The sequence below is a fragment of the Talpa europaea genome, assembly GCF_964194135.1.
Source record: "Talpa europaea genome assembly, chromosome: 15".
NCBI classification, from domain to species: domain Eukaryota; kingdom Metazoa; phylum Chordata; class Mammalia; order Eulipotyphla; family Talpidae; genus Talpa; species Talpa europaea.
This window is the reverse complement of record NC_140083.1, coordinates 79,001,876-79,023,457: the sequence shown is the minus strand read 5'-3', so window position 1 is coordinate 79,023,457 and position 21,582 is coordinate 79,001,876. Positions and strand designations below refer to the sequence as shown.

The window sequence follows — 21,582 nt, the reverse complement described above, 5'->3', positions numbered from 1 at the left end:
TCTCCCTGTCCTGGATGATGAGGTTGCCCCTCTGGGTTGGCCTGGAGGGTGAGGAGGCTGATGGGTGAGACAAAACCCTGGGGCAGACTCAGGAACCAGTTGGGGCTCCTCAGTGCCTGGGGAGGAAAGCAGGGCACAGTGGTGGGGATGGGGGGGGGACCATGAATGGAGGGGCCAGAGGAATGAGTCCCTGGGGGGCTGGAATGGGGAGGATGTGAATGGAGCTCTTGTTCACTCCTCAGTGCACCCCACTGGGGCAGGCTGATGGGCATTGGAGAGGTCTCACAACTCCAAAGAGTTGGGGAGCTCCAACTTCAGGGGCTTTGGGGTATTGATGGCCCTGGTGGTGCTGCCATAATTTCTTCATGGGGAGGACTGGGTTCTGCAGCTGGGATCCAGCTAGGGAGAGGCGATGAGGTGGCGGGCCTGTCTCAAAGCTGGCGTGCACTTTGTCACTTTGGAGTATGTTCATGTAAGGTGCGGTGTAGGGGTGGTGGATAGAAATAATGGGGTGCTGGGCCCCTTGCAGTCCCCTGGACACACCACTATATGCTGGTTGGGAACAGAAGCTCTTGGAGCAGCCAGCTGTGAGATTTGACATTATTAGCTGTGTGACCTTAGTTAAGACACATGTCTTTTCTGAGGTTCAGCAAACAGTGAAATAATAATGCTTTATCGACGATGAATATCTGCATATTAATCGTAGCACAGTGTCAGGCACACGGTAAGCTCTCCACAGCCATTCATTTCAAAGGAGGGTTGGAAGAAATCAGGCCTAATGTCACAGAAATAAATGGGGCTGCATACCCGAATGAAGTAAGGTGAATTTCTTTTCTGAGTGGGACAATCTCCTGCAAGGAGTTAGTCTAATCCCTCTGAGAACCAACCCAAAGGGTCCAAAATGCTAACTAGCACTCAGTCTGGGTCATTCCATTCCATCCCCTCCTGTTTGTGGCCTCTGTTCATCCAGAGCAAAGTTCTGTGGGGCCCTGTCTGGTATCTTGGCCATAGGGAGTTGTGGGGTTGGGAGAGATGAGGAACAGCAGGAGAAGCTGCAGGCTGAACCCAGGCACACACTGAGGTGCTGGGGAGGCAGCCGTCAGACGCTGCCCGCCATCTGGAGGACGCTGCCCGCCATCTGGAGGACACTGCCCCGGAGGCATCTAAGATGTTGCCTGTGTCTTGCCAGTGACAGGGAGTGGGGTGTGTGGCAATAGGCGACGTTGTGTTCGGATAACCTGACCTCCTGGATTCCTGCCCGGCCTCAGCTCCCCCACCCTGGTTCTGGTAGTCAGTGGAGAAGGGTTCCCCCAGGATCCAGGGCGCCGTCCAGCTCTCAGGATTGCTGACAGAGGCTGGCACCTAAGGGCACCTAAGGCCCTCTGTGTGCACTGCCCTCATGGGCTGCCGGGCACCAGAGCCGCTGGGTGGCTCTCTTCCTGGCCATGTCAGAGTCAAGGGCCGCCAGTGGTGCCGACCGGGGCTTCTGAGACATGTTTGCCTGAGACTGTGGCCCAGGGTCCTGTCACTCACTCACCAAGCTGCTTAACCCCTATGGGCTCCATGTCCTCACCTGTAAATTAGGGATAAGAGTGGGCCCACCTCATGAGGGGGAGGCCCACGGGAGTTAACATGCACGACACGGTGCTGGCGCACAGGCCACACCATGCTGCAGCTTCTCAAGCTTCTAACCTGCCACAAAGCCCCTCTGGGCTCTGACCCACCCCGTCCTGAGCTGTTGGGGACTCTTGGAACCTCCAGTTTCAGAGCCCTCATCAGACAGCTCTCACCCCTTGGAAGAGACTGCCTGACAGGCTCCTGAGGCTCTGCCTCGTGTTTTGCGCTAGGGAAGCCAAGGCGGAGAGAGTCAGAAAGCCAGAGTGGCACTCAGAGCAACTAGCCCTGGGGGCCCAGGGACTGGGCAATGGAACAGGAGACCTTGGGAATCCGAGAAAATTGTTTTAGGGGATATGAATTTGACTAGAGAGGCAGCCCAGAGCGCAGCACATCACCCACAGTCACAGCTGCCCCTCGATGCACAAAGACCTCCTCCCATACTGAGTAGCCCCACCTCTGGGGCAGGCTGATGGGCCTGCTGATGGGCCCAGTGGGTTCTCAGCCGGTGACCAGGATGTGCAGCCGGCAGGCAGTCTCTGAGGGCTGCCAAAACGGGCTCTGGCTGAGGCCTGCTGAGGTGCAGGTTTGTGGTCGGCACTTGGGGCGGGGCCTGATCGAGTCCCAGTCCTGACCCTTTCTGCTGAGGGATTCAGGATCAGGTGTTCACCCCTCTGACTTCAGCCTCCTCCTCTCTGCATGGATCACTGCATGGATCACTTGGGCATGACTGGGAGGGGGTGGGGAGGAATCAAAGGTAGAGGATTCTTGTAGGAGAGTCTAGCCAAGACTTGCCTAGGATAGCGTGTGGGAATGAAGCTTTTCCCGAAACCAAGTCAGGCACTGCACACTACCTCGGGCTTCACACAGCCACCCCGGCCCTGGGCCAGTGGTGTGCGTGCCGTCCCGGGCCTGCAGGAAGGGCTGGAGACCACCCGGCCTGTCCTACATCCTGCATCTCCTCCAGGGAAGGGACTCTGCTGACCTGTTTGCAGCTTTACCCCCATGGCAGTGGCCCAGGGCACCCCATAATTGAAGAAACGATTCAGAACTTGGTACAAGTTTTCCACACCGGTTCTTTCTGCAGTTGTTTTCGACACTGTTCCTCTCTTGGAAAAAAGCTAACCTGTGTTTAACTTGGGACATGAAGGTCACCGTGAGCACGTGTGCAGCTGGCCCGGAGGTGTCCTTTGCCTCCAGGACTGTCGAAAGTGCAAGTGAGTTCGTGAGGTCGTGATCCAGCCTCAATGCTGCCGTCCCCATCTTGTCCCGCCCATCACATCATCCCTGCACTAACTCACCCCACGCGCTGGGATGGGCACCCAAGGCCGGACAGAAACAGGGTGCTGTCCCTGTGCCTGGCCCCATCTCCTTAGGTCGAGGACGTGGCCTGCCAAGTAGAAGCTCCAGGTGGGCAGCTCCCCCCCACCCCGCCTCCTTCACCTCTCCGCCCTGAGTGCGGCTACTGTGGCAGGAGAAGAAGGAACAGGGTGAAATAGAATTTGGGGCAACTCAGGAATGCCCAAAGCTTCCTTGCATGCCCCGACCCCATAGGTGTCCCTGCCTCTCACTGTGAAGAAAACCCACCGTCCCCACAGTGCCGGCACCTGTGGAACCCTCATGGAAGGAACAAAGCAAATGACAAGAAAATGGTAAAAGCAGCCTCTCTGGTGGCGCAAGGGGGTAAGCACAGCACTGCAGCCACTGTGGCACGAGTTCGATCCCCAGCCAGGGAGCTACCCACATGGCATGGCAGATCTCTCCTGTCTCGCCCGCTGCTCCCCTCAGCAGTGTACTTAGTCAGTCTGCCTGTTCTGTTCCCCACTCTGTCTCTGGTGGATCCTCTCACAGCCCCCCACATCTCTGCCTGTACCCCAATTATTTTATGCATAAATAAATAAATCCTCAAAAAAGAGAAAATGGTAAAAGCCCTTTTGAGCTTATTCTCCATTTTATATTTATAGACACAAAAATAATAGATCACTGCCTGGCACACGGTAACTCCTATATTGGTGTTAATTAAAAAAATAAAACCAGCCTCTATGAGAAAGCAGAACAGAGGTTTTTACAATATATCCTTTTATCTTCAGTTCCTCTGACTAACTGAAGTATTTGTTCGTTTCCAGACCATAATTCAATAACCCAAGGAAGACGTTCAAAGACTTTGGTATGCCATTGGCAAAACACCCTTCAAATGAAGGAAGAACATTCCCCAGACTTGTAGGGACCTGCTGGAGGGAGCTGAGGGCTCTGCTCTATGAGTCTCTCCCCTCTGTGCTGCCAATCTCCTGCTACCTCTGAGAGATGGGGGCTGAAGCTGCTCTCCACAGACTCCCACATGTTGGCCGCACCCTTTCTGCCCAAGCCCAGTCAGCTTGAAATTACAGCCCCAGCTCACACGGCCCCTCCGTGAAAACAGGCCCTTTCCTGCTGCCGGGGTAAGCCTCCCCTCCCAGCACCGGTGGGGGAAACTGCAGTGAGTGATCGGGCCACGTGTTCAGAGCCCCAGCAATTCAAGGACTGGATTAGAATCAAGACAAGAGAGGGGCTGCCAGCTTCTGTAGCCTGAATTTGTGAAACTCTTGCACAAGAAAACTTAACCCCAAGGAGTCAGGGCCCACTGGTCGCCATGACCCAAATAACGGCAACTGCCTTTGAGCCCACCAGAGCCACAGCAAAGTTGCTTTGCCCACACGTCTCTTTCAGATGTAGGGTCTAAAAATCCTACAGAGGCTGGGTGGGGTTCCCATTAAACACAGGAAGCCTAGATCGGACCTGGCTGCATGAGGAAGGGTGGTTTACCCAGCCCCCCAGTCCACGGAGGGGCCAGCCTTCAATGCTGTAATCCTGAGAACCCAGCTGACATCAAAGCTGGGGCCCAGAGTCAGGATGGGGTTACGCTCCCCGCTGTCTTTGAGTAGAGGCAGGGGAATTCTTTCCTCAATCCTCCCCAAGGCTAGGGCTTTGTGGAGAGTTCCTGGGGCTGGCACACCCCTGCCTCTGCCCTCGCCCATCCTGCCAAATCTGGCTCTGCATGATCCCAGATGGGGCTGCCAACCATTGCCCAGTGCACATGGTGACTCATGCCTCAACTATTGCTCCCCACTTTTGTGCTGAACATACATAGGATAGAAGCAGGACACCGAAGCGCTTCCTCTCTTAGAGGTGGGGTTTGGTGGCTGGGACAGGATCTGGGGGCTACGAGAAGTCTCAGGTACAAACTACTCTCAGGGCAGGGTCAGAGGGAGAGGAGAGGAGGGAAGTCCACCACGTGGAGTCACGAGCGCTGTCCTCAGAGGGCATACAGTCCGCAGGGGCCAGGAGATGTACCCGCTGGACGTGGGCCAGAGACAGAGCAGGTGGACAGGACTCTGGGACACAGCATCGGGCCAGGGAAGCCCCGCGCAGCATCTGGGGAAGAATGGAGGACTTGACCTTATGTCTGTCCATTTAAGTTTAAAATATGTTTGCTGAGCATTTCTGGGGTACAAGGCTGGGCTGAATATGCAGTCATGTAAAGGTGAGCCAGACGTGTGCCCTGATCTTGGGGACTGTGCTGTCTGGGGAGGCTTTGAGGACTATTTCTATGGAATAGGTGTCCTGGTGAAGACACTCCGCTCGTGACGTCCTACGCCATACGTCCTCCAGGAAAGACAGATGACGGCAGACTTGCCTAATCCTTACCCCGGGGACACCTGGATGGATCCTGGCCCTGCCTGCTCTGGGAGGCAGTGTCTGCCCCACTCTCCACTCCCAGCCTCTCCAAGGAGCCGAGTACTTGTCCTGTCCCCCTCGGTAGGCCCCCTTCGCCCAACACAGACTTCTGCTGCTGGGGAAACGGTGCCCACAGAAACTAAGTAACATGTCCTGCCAAGTCCTGGTAACTCCCTCTGAGGGGTGCCCGGAAGAAAAGCAAAATCTTGGTGAGCGCCCAGAGATCTTGCTCTTCCTGCCACAGTGAAATTCCAGGCTGGGGTGGGACTCTCCCACACGGTGGTGGCACTGCTGCCGGGCCCCATTATTTATACTTGTCCAAAGCTGGCCTGGCAGAGGGGGTTGCCCTGCCCACCCGGAGGAGGGGTTCCCACAGAGCTTGGACAGAAAAGTGCCACTATCTCTGCCCCCTTCAATGAGGCACCCAAACAGTCCCTGCCATGGTTACCTGGCACCAGTGCACCCTTGGTCCCTGGCATCTGAATCTGAGCTTGGCATGCGCCAGCAGTTCTCAGACTGACCACAGTGCATTCCTGTTCCACCAAGTCCTTCCACAACACAACTGGGAGGAGGAGGAAGAGGGAAAAGAGAATGTGCCAGTGTCTCAGGGAGGGTGGGGCTTCCCCAAGGGCAGTGGGGATGTACCCAGGACCTGCATGGGGGGGGGTACCCTGATGGTGACCTTCCATGCAGAGAGAGACCTTGTGCTAGGAGTCCCCACACTGACTTCAAGCTGGATCTCTTTTATCAAGGACTGAGGGCCCCCCAATATGCCTCAGGGCCCCCAAGCCACTCATGTTTGTTCCCCAAAAGGCAACAAAGTATGACACAGCTATATTCAGTAGCTTCATCTCTGAGGGTCTCAGAAGTTCTCCAGACAGAGACAACCCTAACCTCATTGTCCAAGACCCATAAGCTCTGACCAGCGCGCAGTCCGTCTGGATTTACCTGTCCGCTGCTTTCTCACGCAGCCCCTGGAGAGCAAGCACATCTCAGCGGATCCCCGGAGGCTCAGAGTCTTTTTCCCACAGTCTTGACTTCCTGGAGGCCAACCACAGGCCTGGTAAGAGATTCCTGGGTCTCTCAGGCTGGATGCTTTGCTCTTAAGAGTGTACCCTCAAACCCCGAAGCTTTAAGCCCTTCCCCACTGCCCCCTAGCTCCAGTCCCAGCCTGGCGTGCTCTTAATGGACCAAATACTTGACAGCCCTGGCACTGCCCTGCCTGAGTGTCCTGCTTGCATTCTGGGTGAGGGTGGGCAGAGAGGTGGTCCCACTCCGGTCTGCAACCCAAAAGGGTAGCTGTGGCGAAAACCTAACCAGACCCTACTCCTTCCCCTGGTGCCACAACCCACCCGGACAAGCTCTCCCGAGGGGTGTCGGTGAGGATCGGGGGCGTCCTCCCTAAGGATACTGTGATGAATTGGTGCCCTGACCCTTAAGCCTCTTGGTCTAGTCTCAACTTAGGCAACTTAGAGTTGCCTCTCCATTCCCTTGGCCCTGAAGGAGAAGTTGGGCTGTAGCTGAAAGCACAGCCATCCCCGCTGCTTGGAACAGGCTGGCTCCCCGTTATAACAGGCCAGCAGATTCTCAACATGTTCCTGATGAGATTAGGAGCTCCCGCAGGTATGTGTTTGTGGCGGCCTGCAGCCTGTATCAACAGATTCGATGACTCACTTCTTCCGTGGAATAACTGAGGGCTTGCTGAAACACACCTGGGGGCTGGGGGGTGAGCAGAGGAGCTCCCCCTGAAGAGAGACGTGCCTGTTCAGCTGAGTGTCAGGACGATTTGTGAGGGACCCAAGGGGTCCCCGGGGTTGCTAAGCCTCCTCCTGCCCCGGGTCCTACCCAGGCTGAAAGCAAAGGAAAGAGTCAACCACCACAGACAACGCTGAATCAGGAGGGACTGTGGCTGGCTGAGAGGGTCCCACGTTCTCTGTTTTGGGAGCTTGAGGCTTAGGCGGGCTTTCTGGTCTGAAGCTTGCAGGAGCCCTTGCCCAGTGGGCTTTGAAAAGCTGTGCCTCCGCCAAGAAAGGAAATTGTGCAGTAAAGAAGAAAGCTGTATTTTCCCCTCCAGCACATCATTGAGATATCAGGCTACGTGTCGCCTTTCCAAACACGGAAACCCCTGCAGCGGGCTCCAGTCTGCAGCAGTGTGAGAAGAGCAGGTGTGGCCAGTGGGGGCTCACTTAGCCCCCACCCTGGACAGGACTTGCCGGACCCTGGCCGGACCCTGGCCCCGGCAGGATCCTTGAGGACATTGGCCGAGCGCCCCCCGCCGCTCGGGCCCTGGGTCTCTATGCTGCAAAGACACTTGCTGCCAAGACATCAGTGCTTCGAGGCAAGGTTATTCCTAACTGAGCGGAGCCTGCCAGGAAGAAAGAGTTTGCGCCCTGCTCCACAGTGCAGGTGTGACGGTGAGCTCACAGCTGCCCCCCAGGCATGCCCAGCCCACTTAATCATTCACGGTCGACAGCGCCCCCGCCCAGCCCAGTGCTAGAGGATAAAAGGGGGTTTGCAGTTCCCGGTGCAGAGCCACCCTCTGCATCCTGCTGAGCTCTGTTCTTTCCAGCACCTTCCAAGCCCCCGTGTCCAGTAGTCTCGCTCTGCCAGCAACAGGCCGTCATGTCTCGCCAGTCAAGTGTGTCTTTTCGGAGCGGGGGCAGCCGCAGCTTCAGCGCCGCCTCGGCCATCACCCCATCTGTGTCCCGCACCAGCTTCACCTCCATGTCCCGGTCCGGGGGTGGCGGTGGTGGCTTTGGCAGGGTCAGCGTTGGGGGTGCTTGCGGAGCTGGTGGCGGCTATGGCAGCCGGAGTCTCTACAACTTGGGAGGCTCCAAGAGGATTTCCATTAGCACCAGTGGCGGCAGCTTCAGGAACCGACTTGGTGCCGGTGCTGGAGGCGGCTATGGCTTCGGAGGTGGCGCAGGGAGCGGATTTGGCTTTGGCGGTGGAGCTGGTGGTGGCTTTGGGTTCGGTGGTGGAGCTGGTTTCGGAGGTGGCCTTGGTGGCGCCGGCTTCCCCGTGTGCCCCCCTGGAGGCATCCAAGAGGTCACCGTCAACCAGAGTCTCCTGACTCCTCTGAACCTGCAAATCGACCCCACCATCCAGCGGGTGCGCACCGAGGAGCGCGAGCAGATCAAGAGCCTCAACAACAAGTTCGCCTCCTTCATCGACAAGGTGAGGCATGTTACGTTGTGAAAAACCACCATGAGTCTGGAGTGAATGCCAGAGAGAGTGGGAAGAGGGCAGATTTTCTGACTTTACGTAAAATGCGCTCATAGTCTGCAGCCGAGTATTTGTTTCTGCATCCTGCAGTGGTGGCCACTCTCTTAATTAGATCATCTTGGAAGGGGGGGTTTGCTTCTGTCCCTCCAGAGATTACCCCATAAGGGCTCCTTGATTACTGTTGGCAAGGAGAGGAGCTCTGGGCTTCATGTAACGGGGCTGACTGCACAGGGAGATGAGGTCAGAGGCAGCAGCCCCAGTGTCTGAAGTCGCTGCTACACTGAGCCCCCAGCTAGCAGGCCTGGCACTACCTGTGCCCTGGAAAAGTGTCCTGTCTTTCCTAGAAGAGTGGGCTTGGAGGCCTCACTCTGGGCCTCTCCTCCCAGTGCCTGGGACCAAGCGCTGTCTGTGGAAAGGTTTAGTGGAGCAGCATGAGATGGGAGGAAAAATAGTGATCACAGAAATAAAATCCAAGTTTCTCCACCTTCAAACTCTTCTGTCAGGTGCGGTTCCTGGAGCAGCAGAACAAGGTCCTGGACACCAAGTGGACCCTGCTGCAGGAGCAGGGCACCAAGACCGTGAGGCAGAGCCTGGAGCCCCTGTTCGAGCAGTACATCAACAACCTCAGGAGGCAGCTGGATGGTGTCCTAGGGGAGAGGGGCCGCCTGGACTCTGAGCTCAGGAACATGCAGGACCTGGTGGAGGACTTCAAGAACAAGTGAGTTGGTGGGGTGGAGACAGGGTGGAGGAGGTCCTCTTGGCCTTTGCCATGAGCTCAAGGCATGTACCTTCCCCGAAATCCAGGTCCATGTCTAGAAAGTTCTAATCCCTGACCCCACCCGTCTGCAAGGCACTTAGCCAACGCCCAGAGGAATCTTCCAGTGCCCTTGGTACCACCTGGTGAAATAATATAATCCTCCGTCTTTGGGACTCACCCCACCCCCTGCTGTATACTCAAAGTGCACAGCTCTGCTGTGTGATGGACTGCCCCTGCCCCCCAAAGCAGGAAGAGCCCACACAACCCAGCTCAGTGGCTCAAATAATTTCTATAGTTCTTATAAACCAGCAGCTGAGCTACTCATTTTTTGTTTGCTGGTTTGTTTTAGGCTGTGAAAGCTGAAAAATGCACGAGACAAATTGACTAGAGGTGGAATTGCTTTTCTGCAGGAATATTCTCAAAACAACTGACTTATAGCAACAGTAGAATGATTGTCTCGGGCAGTTGCAGAGGAAAGTGTAACCCCTTGGCCTTGCCAAAGGGTTTCACGCTACCAGCGCCCCCTCCCTCTCTGCCTATATGACAGGAAAGGTTCCCTCCCAAGGGAACAGTAGCTTCTCGGTTGACTTTATGCAATAAAGACCCCAGGTCTCGTCCAACCCTCATCTTTGACAAGCATTTCCCATTTCTTGTTCCTCCAGGTATGAAGATGAAATCAACAAGCGTACCACTGCTGAGAACGAGTTTGTGATGCTGAAGAAGGTGCGTGGGTGGAGAAGCACCTGTGGCTGTGGCCACTCTCTTAAAAAGCCTTTCATTTAAGTCAGGGTGGAATCGGGGGCAGTGCCAACCATCCCTGTTTCTCTAGGACGTGGATGCTGCCTACATGAGCAAGGTGGAGCTGGAGGCCAAAGTTGACGCGCTGATGGATGAGATCAACTTCATGAAGATGTTCTTTGAGATGGTAAGAAATGGCCCATACTCAAGACCCAGAGAGATGGTCCCTGGGGTCCCCAGGACCAGGGATGAGGATCTGAGTGGCCGGGAGTCCCCAGATTATTCCAGTGGCCCCACAGTCTTTCCCTTTAGTATTATTTGCACTTTATACTTATGAGGCATTCTTTTTTTTTTAATCAAAAAAGGCCTGGTCAACCATTATTTTGCAGATGAGGGTTAGAGTGAGTATGTCCAGGCCCCCCTCTGGAGACGCCTGCTCGCTCTGCTTCCTCCTAGCAGGGCAGGCCACACAGTGTCTTTTAAAATAAGTTGTGACCCAAGAAGATCTGAGTTGGTAGGGGTTCTTGGATGTTCAGAATTTTTTAAATCATTAGTTCAATAGATTTAGTGACAGTTTGGATTCTTTATTCATCTAATTTTTTGGCATAAGTGGTTATCAGTTATTTCTCCAGTTGACATACCACAGTGAGCGGGAGAGTGGGCCTGACATTAAGTAGCCCAGAATAGGTGACTGACTTCAAATTTCCCTGCAGGAGCTGTCCCAGATACAGAGCCACGTCAGCGACACGTCCGTAGTGCTGTCCATGGACAACAACCGCTGCCTGGACCTGGACAGCATCATCGCCGAGGTCAAGGCCCAGTACGAGGACATCGCCAACCGCAGCCGGACGGAAGCCGAGTCCTGGTACCAGACCAAGGTGGGTGCTACGGCGACTGTGTCATGAGGGAGGGGAGGGACATGTGTCTAGGGCTCCAGGTGGTGACAGAATGCTATGGGTTGGGCCCTGAAATCTGCTGGGGCCTCCCGAATGAGTTCTAGAAACAGTCACGTGTGCTTCTGCCACGTAGATTCAAGAACCTTAGGGTTGTGAGTCTCACTATAAACCAGCGTCTCTAGGAAAGCAAAAGTACTAAAACGGAATCTTTTCTCTTTTCTGGCGGCATCAGTATGAGGAGCTGCAGCAGACTGCCGGCCGGCACGGGGACGACCTCCGCACCACCAAGCAAGAGATCTCGGAGATGAACAGGATGATCCAGAGGCTGAGAGCGGAGATCGACAATGTCAAGAAGCAGGTAGGGAGAGGCTGAAAGAAGGCAAGGAAGGGGCCAGAGCTCAGAAAGGAGAGCTCTGGCATTTTCACTTTTTCTAAACACCCCCCCCCCCCAACGGAACAAATACTGACGTTTCGCTGATCTACCATCCACAATGACAAGACAAATATAATGTTTCTCTCTGAATCTCAGAGACCCTGCGGGCCCAGTTCAATGTCAAAACATCCTCATTCTCTCTTCCTTCGCCCCTCTAGTGCGCCAACCTACAGAACGCTATCGCCGACGCCGAGCAGCGCGGGGAGATGGCCATCAAGGATGCCAGGAGCAAGCTGGCTGAGCTGGAGGATGCCCTGCAGAAGGCCAAGCAGGACATGGCCCGGATGCTGAAGGAGTACCAGGAGCTCATGAACACCAAGCTGGCCCTGGACGTGGAGATCGCCACCTACAGGAAGCTGCTGGAGGGCGAGGAGTGCAGGTGGGCAACAAGAGAGACCCCAGGAGGGTCTCCTCACACTTGATCAAGCGGAACTGCTCCACTACACACACACACACACATACACACTCGCGCACACACGCGCAAGCACGTGCACACAACCACTGTCTTGTACATGATAATTATCCATCATCCATCCCGTTTCAGTCTGACATGGCATACAGCTGGCCCCTACAACGTGACCGCAACTCACTTTCCTGACCCTGTTCCCACCAGCAGTAATCTCGGATGCTGCCTCTCCTTCAAATAACTAGGCAACTCAACAAATGTCTTCCCCATCCTTCAAGTACCTCTTCTCTCAGGAAGCCCTTCAAGATTACTCCAGCTGAGCTAACTCATCTGCCTTTGCCTTCTCAAACTACTTTGATTTCTTTGATCTTGTAGCACTGCCTTCTGCCTACTTCCTGCAAGAGGAATTTCTGTGCCTGCCAAGTTCTCTCGTAGATTTAATTCTTACACTGCAAAAACCGCTTCATACATATTCATAGTTCCCGTAGCTCCTTAGTCATGCTTTGCACAGAATGGGTGGAGGAGGATGTGAATTCTAATCAGATCACATCGTCTTCATCGAGAAGTCCCTGCAAAGCTATTTCTTCCACTACTTGAAGCAGTTGTTAGACACGTAGCCTCCTGGCTTATGGAACAAACTCTAGCCATGACAGTGGGAGTTAGCCACATTTTTTTAACTCTTATTTCATTTTTCCCTCCTTCAGGCTGAGTGGCGAAGGAGTGGGACCAGTCAACATCTGTAAGTAACTTCGAACAGATATTAACAGTGATGATAATGTGGGGCACTGGTGTCCACGCAGAACCCCAATCTCCCTAGGCACCAGACACTCCCATCCCATTATGCGGTGACTCGTGTGTTATCCCCTACAGAGGCCGCACTGTGGGGTGCCCACGCACCCAGTCCCCGCCAACCCCCTGCCCTGCGCACATGGCACCGTGCCTTCCCTGCGCTGTTCGCCAACCACCTTAAATTAATGCCTTAGCTTTCCGGGCCTCATTGCTGCGCTGTGGAGGGCCCGGGAGGTCTGCTGCTCTGTCACCAGCAGACCATATAAGTGGACATGTAGGATCGACCTGACCCACCATCCTCACCAATTTCTCCCTCTTTCCTCTGCAGCTGTCGTCACAAACAGCGTGTCCTCTGGCTATGGCGGCGGCAGTAGCTTCGGAGGTGGCAGTGGCTTCGGGGGCGGCCTCTGTGGCAGCCTGGGCAGCGGCGGGAGCAGCTACTACTCCAGCAGCAGCGGGGGCATGGGCCTGGGCGGCGGGCTCAGTGTGGGGGGCTCCGGCTTCAGTGCCAGCAGTGGCCGCGGCATGGGGATGGGCTTCGGCAGTGGCGGGGGCAGCAGCTCCAGCGTGAAGTTCGTTTCCACCACCTCCTCCACCCGCAAGAGTTTCAAGAGCTAAGCGCCAGGCCCTGCCTCTCAGAGCGACCACCGGCCCGTGGCGACGGCCTCTGCTAGGTGGCTGCCCACGCCAACTTTTCCCTTCTTCTGGAGTGTAGTCTAGATCAAGCCCATTGCAGAGCCGCCGTCTGCAGTCTCCCCAGTCTCCACAGTCTCCCCAAGGGCGCACCCCCAGTCTCAAGTGTCCCATGCCTCAGTTCTGTGTTCTGCTTCAAATCCTCCACGACAGAAGAATCCAAAGTTTTCCAGTGTCTAAGCCATCAAAACCAAGTTCCCACCCCCAGTCCAAATTTTGTTCTGGCTACTTCCAGAGTGTGTTCAATAAAATGCTTTTATAATATAAGCTTTTGTGCAAAATTGTTTTTTTCAAGGCGTGCAACCTACCTGGATTAACCCACCAGGGTTAGTCTACCCCGATGTGATTGCTTTGATGACTCACACAGAGAATGGGATGACTGTCCAAAAAGGCGGCCATCTCGGGTGCCAGAGATGGCAGCTCTCCCCAAGAGGGGGCTGCTGAAACCTGGAACGGATTTCTTTCTGGAGCTCATGAGTGAAAGTTTAGCACAGTGCAATTTGGACAGATTTTAGAGTCTTTTTGTTGGAGAGGATCCCCATTCAAGGTGGACTGGTTTGCAAGGGACAGCATACATGAAATTTGTAAATAAGGAACACGTTGGTTCTGTTTAGTATTGTGGGTGCTCGGAGGCTTTTTTGTCAGCATCACAGATGGGGTGGGCCTTGCTTTACCAACTGATTTCAGGATTGGGAGAAACATTATTAAATGGTAGGAACTTAAAGAAAGATACTTACCAAATAATTTCAAGAGTTAAACTAAGATGGGAGCTCCTGCAAGGCAGGACTTGGCATCTGTGTTGACAAGGGCCTGCCCCCTTTTTGTGAGCTCCTTTGTGAGCACGTGTGTCCTAAAGGAGTGTGTCCAGGGGCCTCCCTGGTGGTGCAGGGGATAAAGACAGCACTATCAAGCTGTTGCCAGCCACTGCAGCACGGGTTGGATCCCCCGGCCAGCCAGGGAACAACCCACATGGCGCAACAGAGCTCTCCTGTCTCGCCTGCTGCTCCCCTCAGCAGTGTATTTCAGTAGATCTGCCTGTTCTGCTCCCCACTCTGTCTCTGGTGAATCCACACCCCCTCCCTGCACCTCTGGCCTACACCTCAGCTCTAGTATGCATAAATAAATAAATCTTTAAAAAAAAAAAAAAAAGGACTGTGTCCAGTGAACCTCTTCAGAGGAGGATTCTTCGACTTCATATCAGACCCGTGCTGGAAAAAATCTTATCCAATCAAAATCTTGTACCGAAGACTGCATGCAATGGCAGGATGAAAGCAAACTGTGACCAAAAGGTGCTTGAAATGGGTCCTAAGCACAAGATTATTATCCATATTCAAAAGCACAATATTCACCACCAGGTACTGACTGCATAGAGTCAGCAATTGCAGTAGTAGCGAGTGAGAGGCTTGAACGGGTTGCCAGTGCTTGGAGGCTGTGGGAATCCACTGCGAGGCACCTTCCCTCTTTCCAACTCCGAAATCAGCCAAGCTGGACTGCTGCATGGAGGAACCATCTCCCCTTCTCTAGTGGATCCCATATCATGTGTCTCACTCTCTGAAGCCCTGCTTGCACTTTTATTAGGGCATATTTTGACTGGGGGGAGGTCCATGGAGTTCCATTTTGTCAAGCAAATTTGTAAGTTTCAATGACTTAATTTAAGTTTGATGTGCTACTCATGAGGCAGGGAGTCCATGACCACCGTGTGATACTGTGGGTGTTCTGATCATGCCAAATTTAGGCAAGTCAGCAGTTCTAAAAATCAAGGTGAGGTACAGCTGTTTTCCCTCTAGCTTGTGTCCAGAGACTTCCCCAAGGTTACACAGCTACTTTGTGGAAATTTAGTAAGACACCCAGGCATAGTGCGATTTAAGCTTCAGGAATAATTGGGGCCAGGAAGATTTGCCAAATGGTGTATCCAGCAATTCAGAACCTATGTGGTAGAAATGCTAAGTTGATCCATGCCCCTTCTTAGCTTTTTCATGTATTAATTCTTTTAGTTGATTTTGGATTTCCAGTCACACCGATTGTGTTTTAGTTTTATTGTATCCTCCCCCTGTTTCTAGGTTTCTTTCCTTCTTTTCTTTTTTCTTCCTTTTTTCTTCCCTCTTCCTCTCTCTCTCCTTCCCTCCCCCTCTCCTTTCTTCCCTCTCTCATGTCTGTGGTCACAGGATATGTATTTGGAGGAGGGAGGGATACTCACTGCCCTGCTCATGTCTATACGTTTCTTTCTATAGAGATGCTCAGATTAGTATCATCAGGGTTTGGGGCCTCCACCATGGCAATAGTTGAATTAACCCTTTTGCTGTGCCATAGGGTACCATGTGAGTTTCTCCTACAGCTCCGTGGATGAGAATCCTCTTTGGAAACAGGCATATGCAGCAGCTGCAAAGATAATTTTTTTTTAAAGATTTATTTATTTATACAAGCACTGGGCACAGTCAGAAGCGTGGGAGGGTGAGAGAATTCACCAGAGCCAGAGCAGGGAACAGAACAGGCAGAAGGACTGAAGTACACTGCTGAGGGGAGCAGCGGGCGTCAGGAGAGGTCTGCGCACCATGTGGGACCCTCGCCCACCGGCCAGGGATCAAACCGGCACTTCAGAGGCTGCGGGAAGCTTCGCAACTTAGCACTCAACCGCTGCACTACTGGGGAGGCCCAGCAAAGATAATTCTTAATGTCCTAGCAAACCATCTGCCTTTAAGCGGGAGTGCGGTCTTAGCATACCACATTGTAACTGTACTTCACCCACCTAATGGGACCACGTGTTCCATACGTTACCAGTCTTTCCCCTGAGAACTTCATAGAATGGGACTCAGTACCTCCTTGAGACACACAACCAGTGACCACAGGTAAGAGTCATTCCCTGAGCTTGGTGTGAGTCATGGTTTATGGGGAAACAGAGAAACACAACTCAATATGACACACACAGACAGGACAGGTCGGTATTGGGACACATGGACAAGGGACAATTTGAAGAGGTCTCTGATCCCATACGCTTCTGATGTATTTGAGTTAAATCTGTAACAGAGACCTGATAGTAGACCGTAAATGCAGCACAAAGTAGTACACCAACAAATGCAAACTTGCTAGCAGATAGCAACACCATTCAAAGAGCCCTCTAGCCAGAAAGCAGCTAAAGTGGCATGCTCACAAGCAGCCGTCAGAGTCAGCCAAAGGAGGAGAAGAAACCCAGGGGCAGTAGTCACCACCCAGACATCCCAGCACCCGTTATTGTGGCCACCCTACAAAGGCAGGATGGATCCTCGCTCAAATTTGGCTCAGCTCTTGAGACTGATGAACACACACACACACACACACACACACACACACACCAAGATGGTATGAAAATATTTATTACTCACCTAATAGGACTTTCCGGGAGAACAAAGCAGGCCTCCTAAACCAGTCCAAATATGACTTGAAAGAGCAGGGAAAAAGATTCTATGTAGTAGGAGAGTAGGCAGGTTGAAAATTCCTGAACACGATTTGAAGTTCCCACCAATTACAAAAGAGGGAGCACTTAAACTTTCTTCACAGTTTTCTCAAATGTAAGTAGAAGCAGGAGAGATGGGGCTTAGAGGCTCTCCACTGTCAAAATTCATTGCAGTAAATGTAGTTTTATATTTAAAAACATTAACCATCTAATATGCAAAATTAATAGAATGAAAGGGAAGAAATCAAACGTTCACCAAAAAAAGCAACAATTATACTTGATAGTGAATGATCAAAACCTTCTCATTGATATCAGGAAAGAAGCAAGGATAATTATTACCACTATTATTCAACATTATAGTGCAGATCCTAGTGCAATGAAAGAAGACAAACATCTTAAGAGTTAGAAAGAAATAAAGCAAATAGCAGTTACTCATACAGGGCATGATTATGTGTGTAGAAAATCAAAAGAATCTCCAAATCATTAACATTAATAGGTGACTGTGTCAAGAGCACTAGAAAATCAACTTAAAAATCAAGTGTATGTCTATACACTAGTATGAAACAATTAGAAAATTAAACTGGGCTTCCTTGGTAGCTTAGGGGTTAAGTCCCAGTGCCATCACCTGTATGGCCTGAGTTCAATCCCCAGCCAGGGAGCTGACCCACATGGTACAGTAGACCTCTCCTGTCTTGTCCGCTGCTCCCCTCAGCAGTGTATTTCAGGCATTATGACCCAAGGGTGGTCAAAATTTCTTACACAGGATAAAATAATTGCTCTCCTTAAAAAGAGTACAAGCACCCATTCATAAAGCAACAAGAGGAGAGCAAAAAAAGCAAGGCACAACACAGGAAAGATATTTACAATACAAATAACTCTCAAAGATATTTCATCCAATATTATAGTGCAGATCGTAGTGCAATAAAAGAAGACAAACAAACATCTTAAGAGTTAGAAAGAAATAAAACAAATAGCAGTTACTCATACAAGACACAGAGAAAGAAAATTATACATGTCAGAAATTCAAATATACATTAAAGAAGGAAAAACATGAAATAAGAATAAATGGAGATAATGTAAAACTTTTCTTTTTATTTTTTTATTCTGAATTGATGTAAACAACAACTATTTGTTAACAAAATAGTAGTAGCAGCGACTCTGAGTACACCAAATGCTGACATTCTAGCACAACAGCAACATTCACTGCAGATAGGAATGCAAAAAGGCACAGCCATGTAGGAAGACAGTTGGACAGTGTCTTATGAAAATAAACAATGTCATCATACAATCCAGCAATAGCTCTCCTTAGCATTCACCCAGATGAGCTGAAAATTATGTCCACAATAAAAACCAACACAGGATGTTGTAGTAGCATACCATCACCAACTGTGACCAATGCACAACTCTGGTGTAGGATGTTGGTAGAGGGGAGGCTATATGTGGTGGGGCAGGGCGTGGACAGGGAGTAAATACGAACTCTGCTTTCTGCCCAGTTTTGCTGTGAACATAAAACTGCACTAAATTTAAAGTCTTTTTTTTAAATGGTACAATATTTTACAAGACTGATTAACATTTATTCTTGATGAGACAATTCCATTCCTAGCTATTTATTCAAGCAAAATTCAAGCACATCACACACAGACTCAGGAGCATGCTCATAATCACTTTCCGGAAGGTAACAACAAACTGGAAATACCTTAGGAAATCAACCGTCAGAAGGGGTAAACAAATTATGCTATATTCATACCCTAACACATTGCTCAATCAAAATGAACTGCAATGTCCACAACAATCTGGAAGAATATCAAAAAAACTGCTGAGTGAAAAAAGGCACACTATCAACTGTCCATTCATATTAGGAGTATTTACTGTGTGATTCCATTTACACAAAGTTCTAAAATAAATTAATCTAAGATGAAAAATGGAAACAAGTGTTTACTTAGTGCAATGAGGTTACAGGGAAAAGTCACGGGGGATTGACTGGAGTAACGTTCTGTCTTGATGTTATGTAGGTTATAGTGGCGCATTCATGTGTCAAGCTAAACTGTATACTTAGGAGCTATGCATTTCACTGCTGGTAAATTATATTTCAGTGAACACAAATAATTTAAGAGAAAATATTTCACTCTTGAGCTTCTATAGTGGAGCTGGAAACGAAAGAAGTGAACAGGGAATGGAACCTAGGTTGCAGTGAGCAGGTTCTGCAAGGTCCAGCCTTCCCTGTCCTTCTGGATAGGGCAGGCTATTTCTGGGAAGGGGCTGTGGGAAAAGGCAGAGGAAAATTGGAAGGAAGTTCATTAGCTCCCCTGAGGCATCTTTTGCAGCATTGGTTCCACAGACTTGTGCCAGAGCATCAGTGATCTGTCACTAATCCCAACCCTAGGCTTAACGCGAGATTATAAAGGATTACCAGATGGAAGTAGCCACAAAATGCCAAAAACTCTCAGAGGAGCATTTGCTTTCTAGGATATTCTTCCTTTATGACAAAAGGGATGTCAAGATGAATCTTTTGGAATAGAAATTACTCTAAATCATCCTGAGCTGGGGGGGATTAGCTAATACATTCACAATCAGACATTTCCATTTTATTGAAATAACTAGCTTTTAAATCAGAAGGCAGATGTAGACGATCATTCTTAGTTGAGGAGACAGATTTGAGTTTGTCTTCTCTCTCCTTGTCAATCAATTTTCAATGAAAGCTTTTTTCCCCTTTTTTCAAGCCCTGACGTCATGGGAGCAGCTTCTGTGCATGACAGGTGCGAGCCCATTGCTGGGTAACACTTACAAGCAGTCCTTCTCAGTCGCTACATTTCACATGAACATGTACCACATTAAATTTAACGGAACAGTCAGACTTTTTCCTATGACAGCACAGACACTCTGTAAGGCCCCTGCCTGATGCATCCATCCCGTGGGCTAATGCTCGCCCAGACCCTCTGTCACATATCACTGATGGCAGAAACGGCAGCCACGACTTCCCCTTGTCTCCCCTGGGCGATGACGAAGAAGTGGACCAAACAGAAAGTTCCTGACTATCCCTACTGAAAGTCCCATGGAGTGACGTCTGGGGACTTGGGGCTGCAGTTCCGGAGGCTGGTCAATGCTCTGAACTGAGCGTCCCTTTGCACACGGCAGAAAGTGGCCTCACGATGTCCTCTGCTCCCTCCAGTCAAGAGCCAGGGCAGCCCCTGGAGTTGTCAGAAACTTCCTGCTGCTGTAGATAAAGTCACTCAGGCATGGTGTCCAGATGCACAAGCCCACACTGTATGCCCTGCTAAAAAGCATGGGGAGAGGGTGTGTGAAGATGGAGACACGCAAGCGAAGCCCTGCATATAAGGGAAGTCTGGTTACTAAGGAACACAGTATTGAAAGTGCTCTCTGAGCCATTCTTCACGGCACTGAAGGCTGCGTGTTCACGTGCCAGCTTGGAGGCTGTCCACGCCCTTCACATTCTTGCAGTAGATGCTCCCCGGGGACAGGACGGATCTGTGGGATTCCCTCTGGACAGCATCACCCTGCGCTGCGGCTCACAAGGATGAGCCACTTAGTCTTACGCTTTTGATGATGGTGAAAATCACCCCACCTGCGTTCTCATCTGCCAGCTCCACCCAGGGAGGGAGAGGCCAGGCCAATCCTCTTGGGACACTTTCCATGGGTGACAATGTCAGGGGTTCCCTCCTGACCTTCCTCCATGCTGGGAAAAATGTAAGGAGTACACGTTAACCCCTGGGCCCCAGAACAAAGGCACGCCTCATTCCCTGGCCATGGGCGCCACCCCAGACTGGATGGAGACTTTCTTGGCAGAGAGTGGGGCTGGGCTCAGCGCTGCTGGGAGGAGGCGGCTGCCACTGAGGTTACTCACGCTGCTGCTTCGTCTGTCTCGCAGTTGCCTGCACTATCGCTCTTTGTTCTAATCGTATTGTGAAGGTCTGGGCCTGCCCACCCTGCTCCCCTAGTAAAAATAATTCCTCTGGGTTTTACCACAGGACACACATCAGGGTCACTGGGGAGATTTCAGCTGGGATTTCCATTCTCTGGCCACCTGTGGGTCCTTCCCCCATGACACAGCCCTCTCCTGGGGCCAGGGCAGGTGCAAGGCAGCGGGCTGGGCTCCAGAGGAGGGAAGAAGTCCAGCAGGTCCTTGGATAAAGGGGTTTTGTTCAGTGTCAGGCTAGGCCTCTTGTCTGCTCCTCAATGTTATGATGAAATGATGTTGAGCAAAAAGACTTTATTGGAGAATGTGGTTTTGTTATATGTCGTCTTGCTTAAAGCTGCAGCGTCCACGAAGCTAGCCACGATGTTAAGGGAGGCAGACTGAGCTAGGGCTCAGTCAAAAAGTGGCCTGGGGGACGCGGGGCACTTCCCAACACCCAAAGAAAGAGACAGGAGATCAAAGGCAAATGAATCAAGTACAAACTTGACCTTTTATTTATTTTTTTTTTAAAAGATTTATTTATTTATTTATACAGCACTGGGTACAGTCAGAAGCGCGGGAGGGTGAGAGAATTCACCAGAGCCAGAGCCGGGAACAGAACAGGCAGGTTGACTAAGAAGTACACTGCTGAGGGGAGCAGCAGGCGCGGCAGGAGAGGTCTGCTGCGCCATGTGGGACACTCGCCTGGTGGCCGGGGATCGAACCGGTGCTGCAGAGGCTGCAGGCAGCTTCACAGCCCAGCGCTCAATCGTGCGCCACCAGGGGAGGCCCCAAACTTGACCTTTTAAAGTTGGTGGAAGAACAGAGTAAGAAATGGATCCACCACGGCTTCCTCTTCTCCAGCTCCTTACCCCTACTTGTCTTGGGAGCCCTCGTCACCTCATAAACGATGCAAGGGGCCTCACTTGTGGTCAGGGTCCCTGAAATTGGTTCTAAGGACATTTTCTGCCAGG

The 21,582-nt window shown here is 51.6% G+C and overlaps 2 protein-coding genes across 2 annotated transcripts in view; both read left to right on the top strand.

Moving 5' to 3' along the window:
* LOC311185510 (keratin, type II cytoskeletal 6B-like) overlaps positions 1-21,582 on the top strand; it is a gene marked incomplete at both ends in the record, with an annotated part of 110,172 nt that overhangs the window by 80,909 nt on the left and 7,681 nt on the right. The window lies entirely within an intron of this gene.
* On the top strand, positions 7,951-13,190 carry KRT5 (keratin 5; the record flags this gene model as incomplete). Its single annotated transcript, XM_084256358.1, has 9 exons — positions 7,951-8,505; positions 9,057-9,271; positions 9,973-10,033; positions 10,140-10,235; positions 10,762-10,926; positions 11,177-11,302; positions 11,536-11,756; positions 12,488-12,522; positions 12,901-13,190. The coding sequence occupies 9 exons, from the start codon at positions 7,951-7,953 to the stop codon at positions 13,188-13,190; spliced, it is 1,764 nt and encodes a 587-aa protein (XP_084112484.1).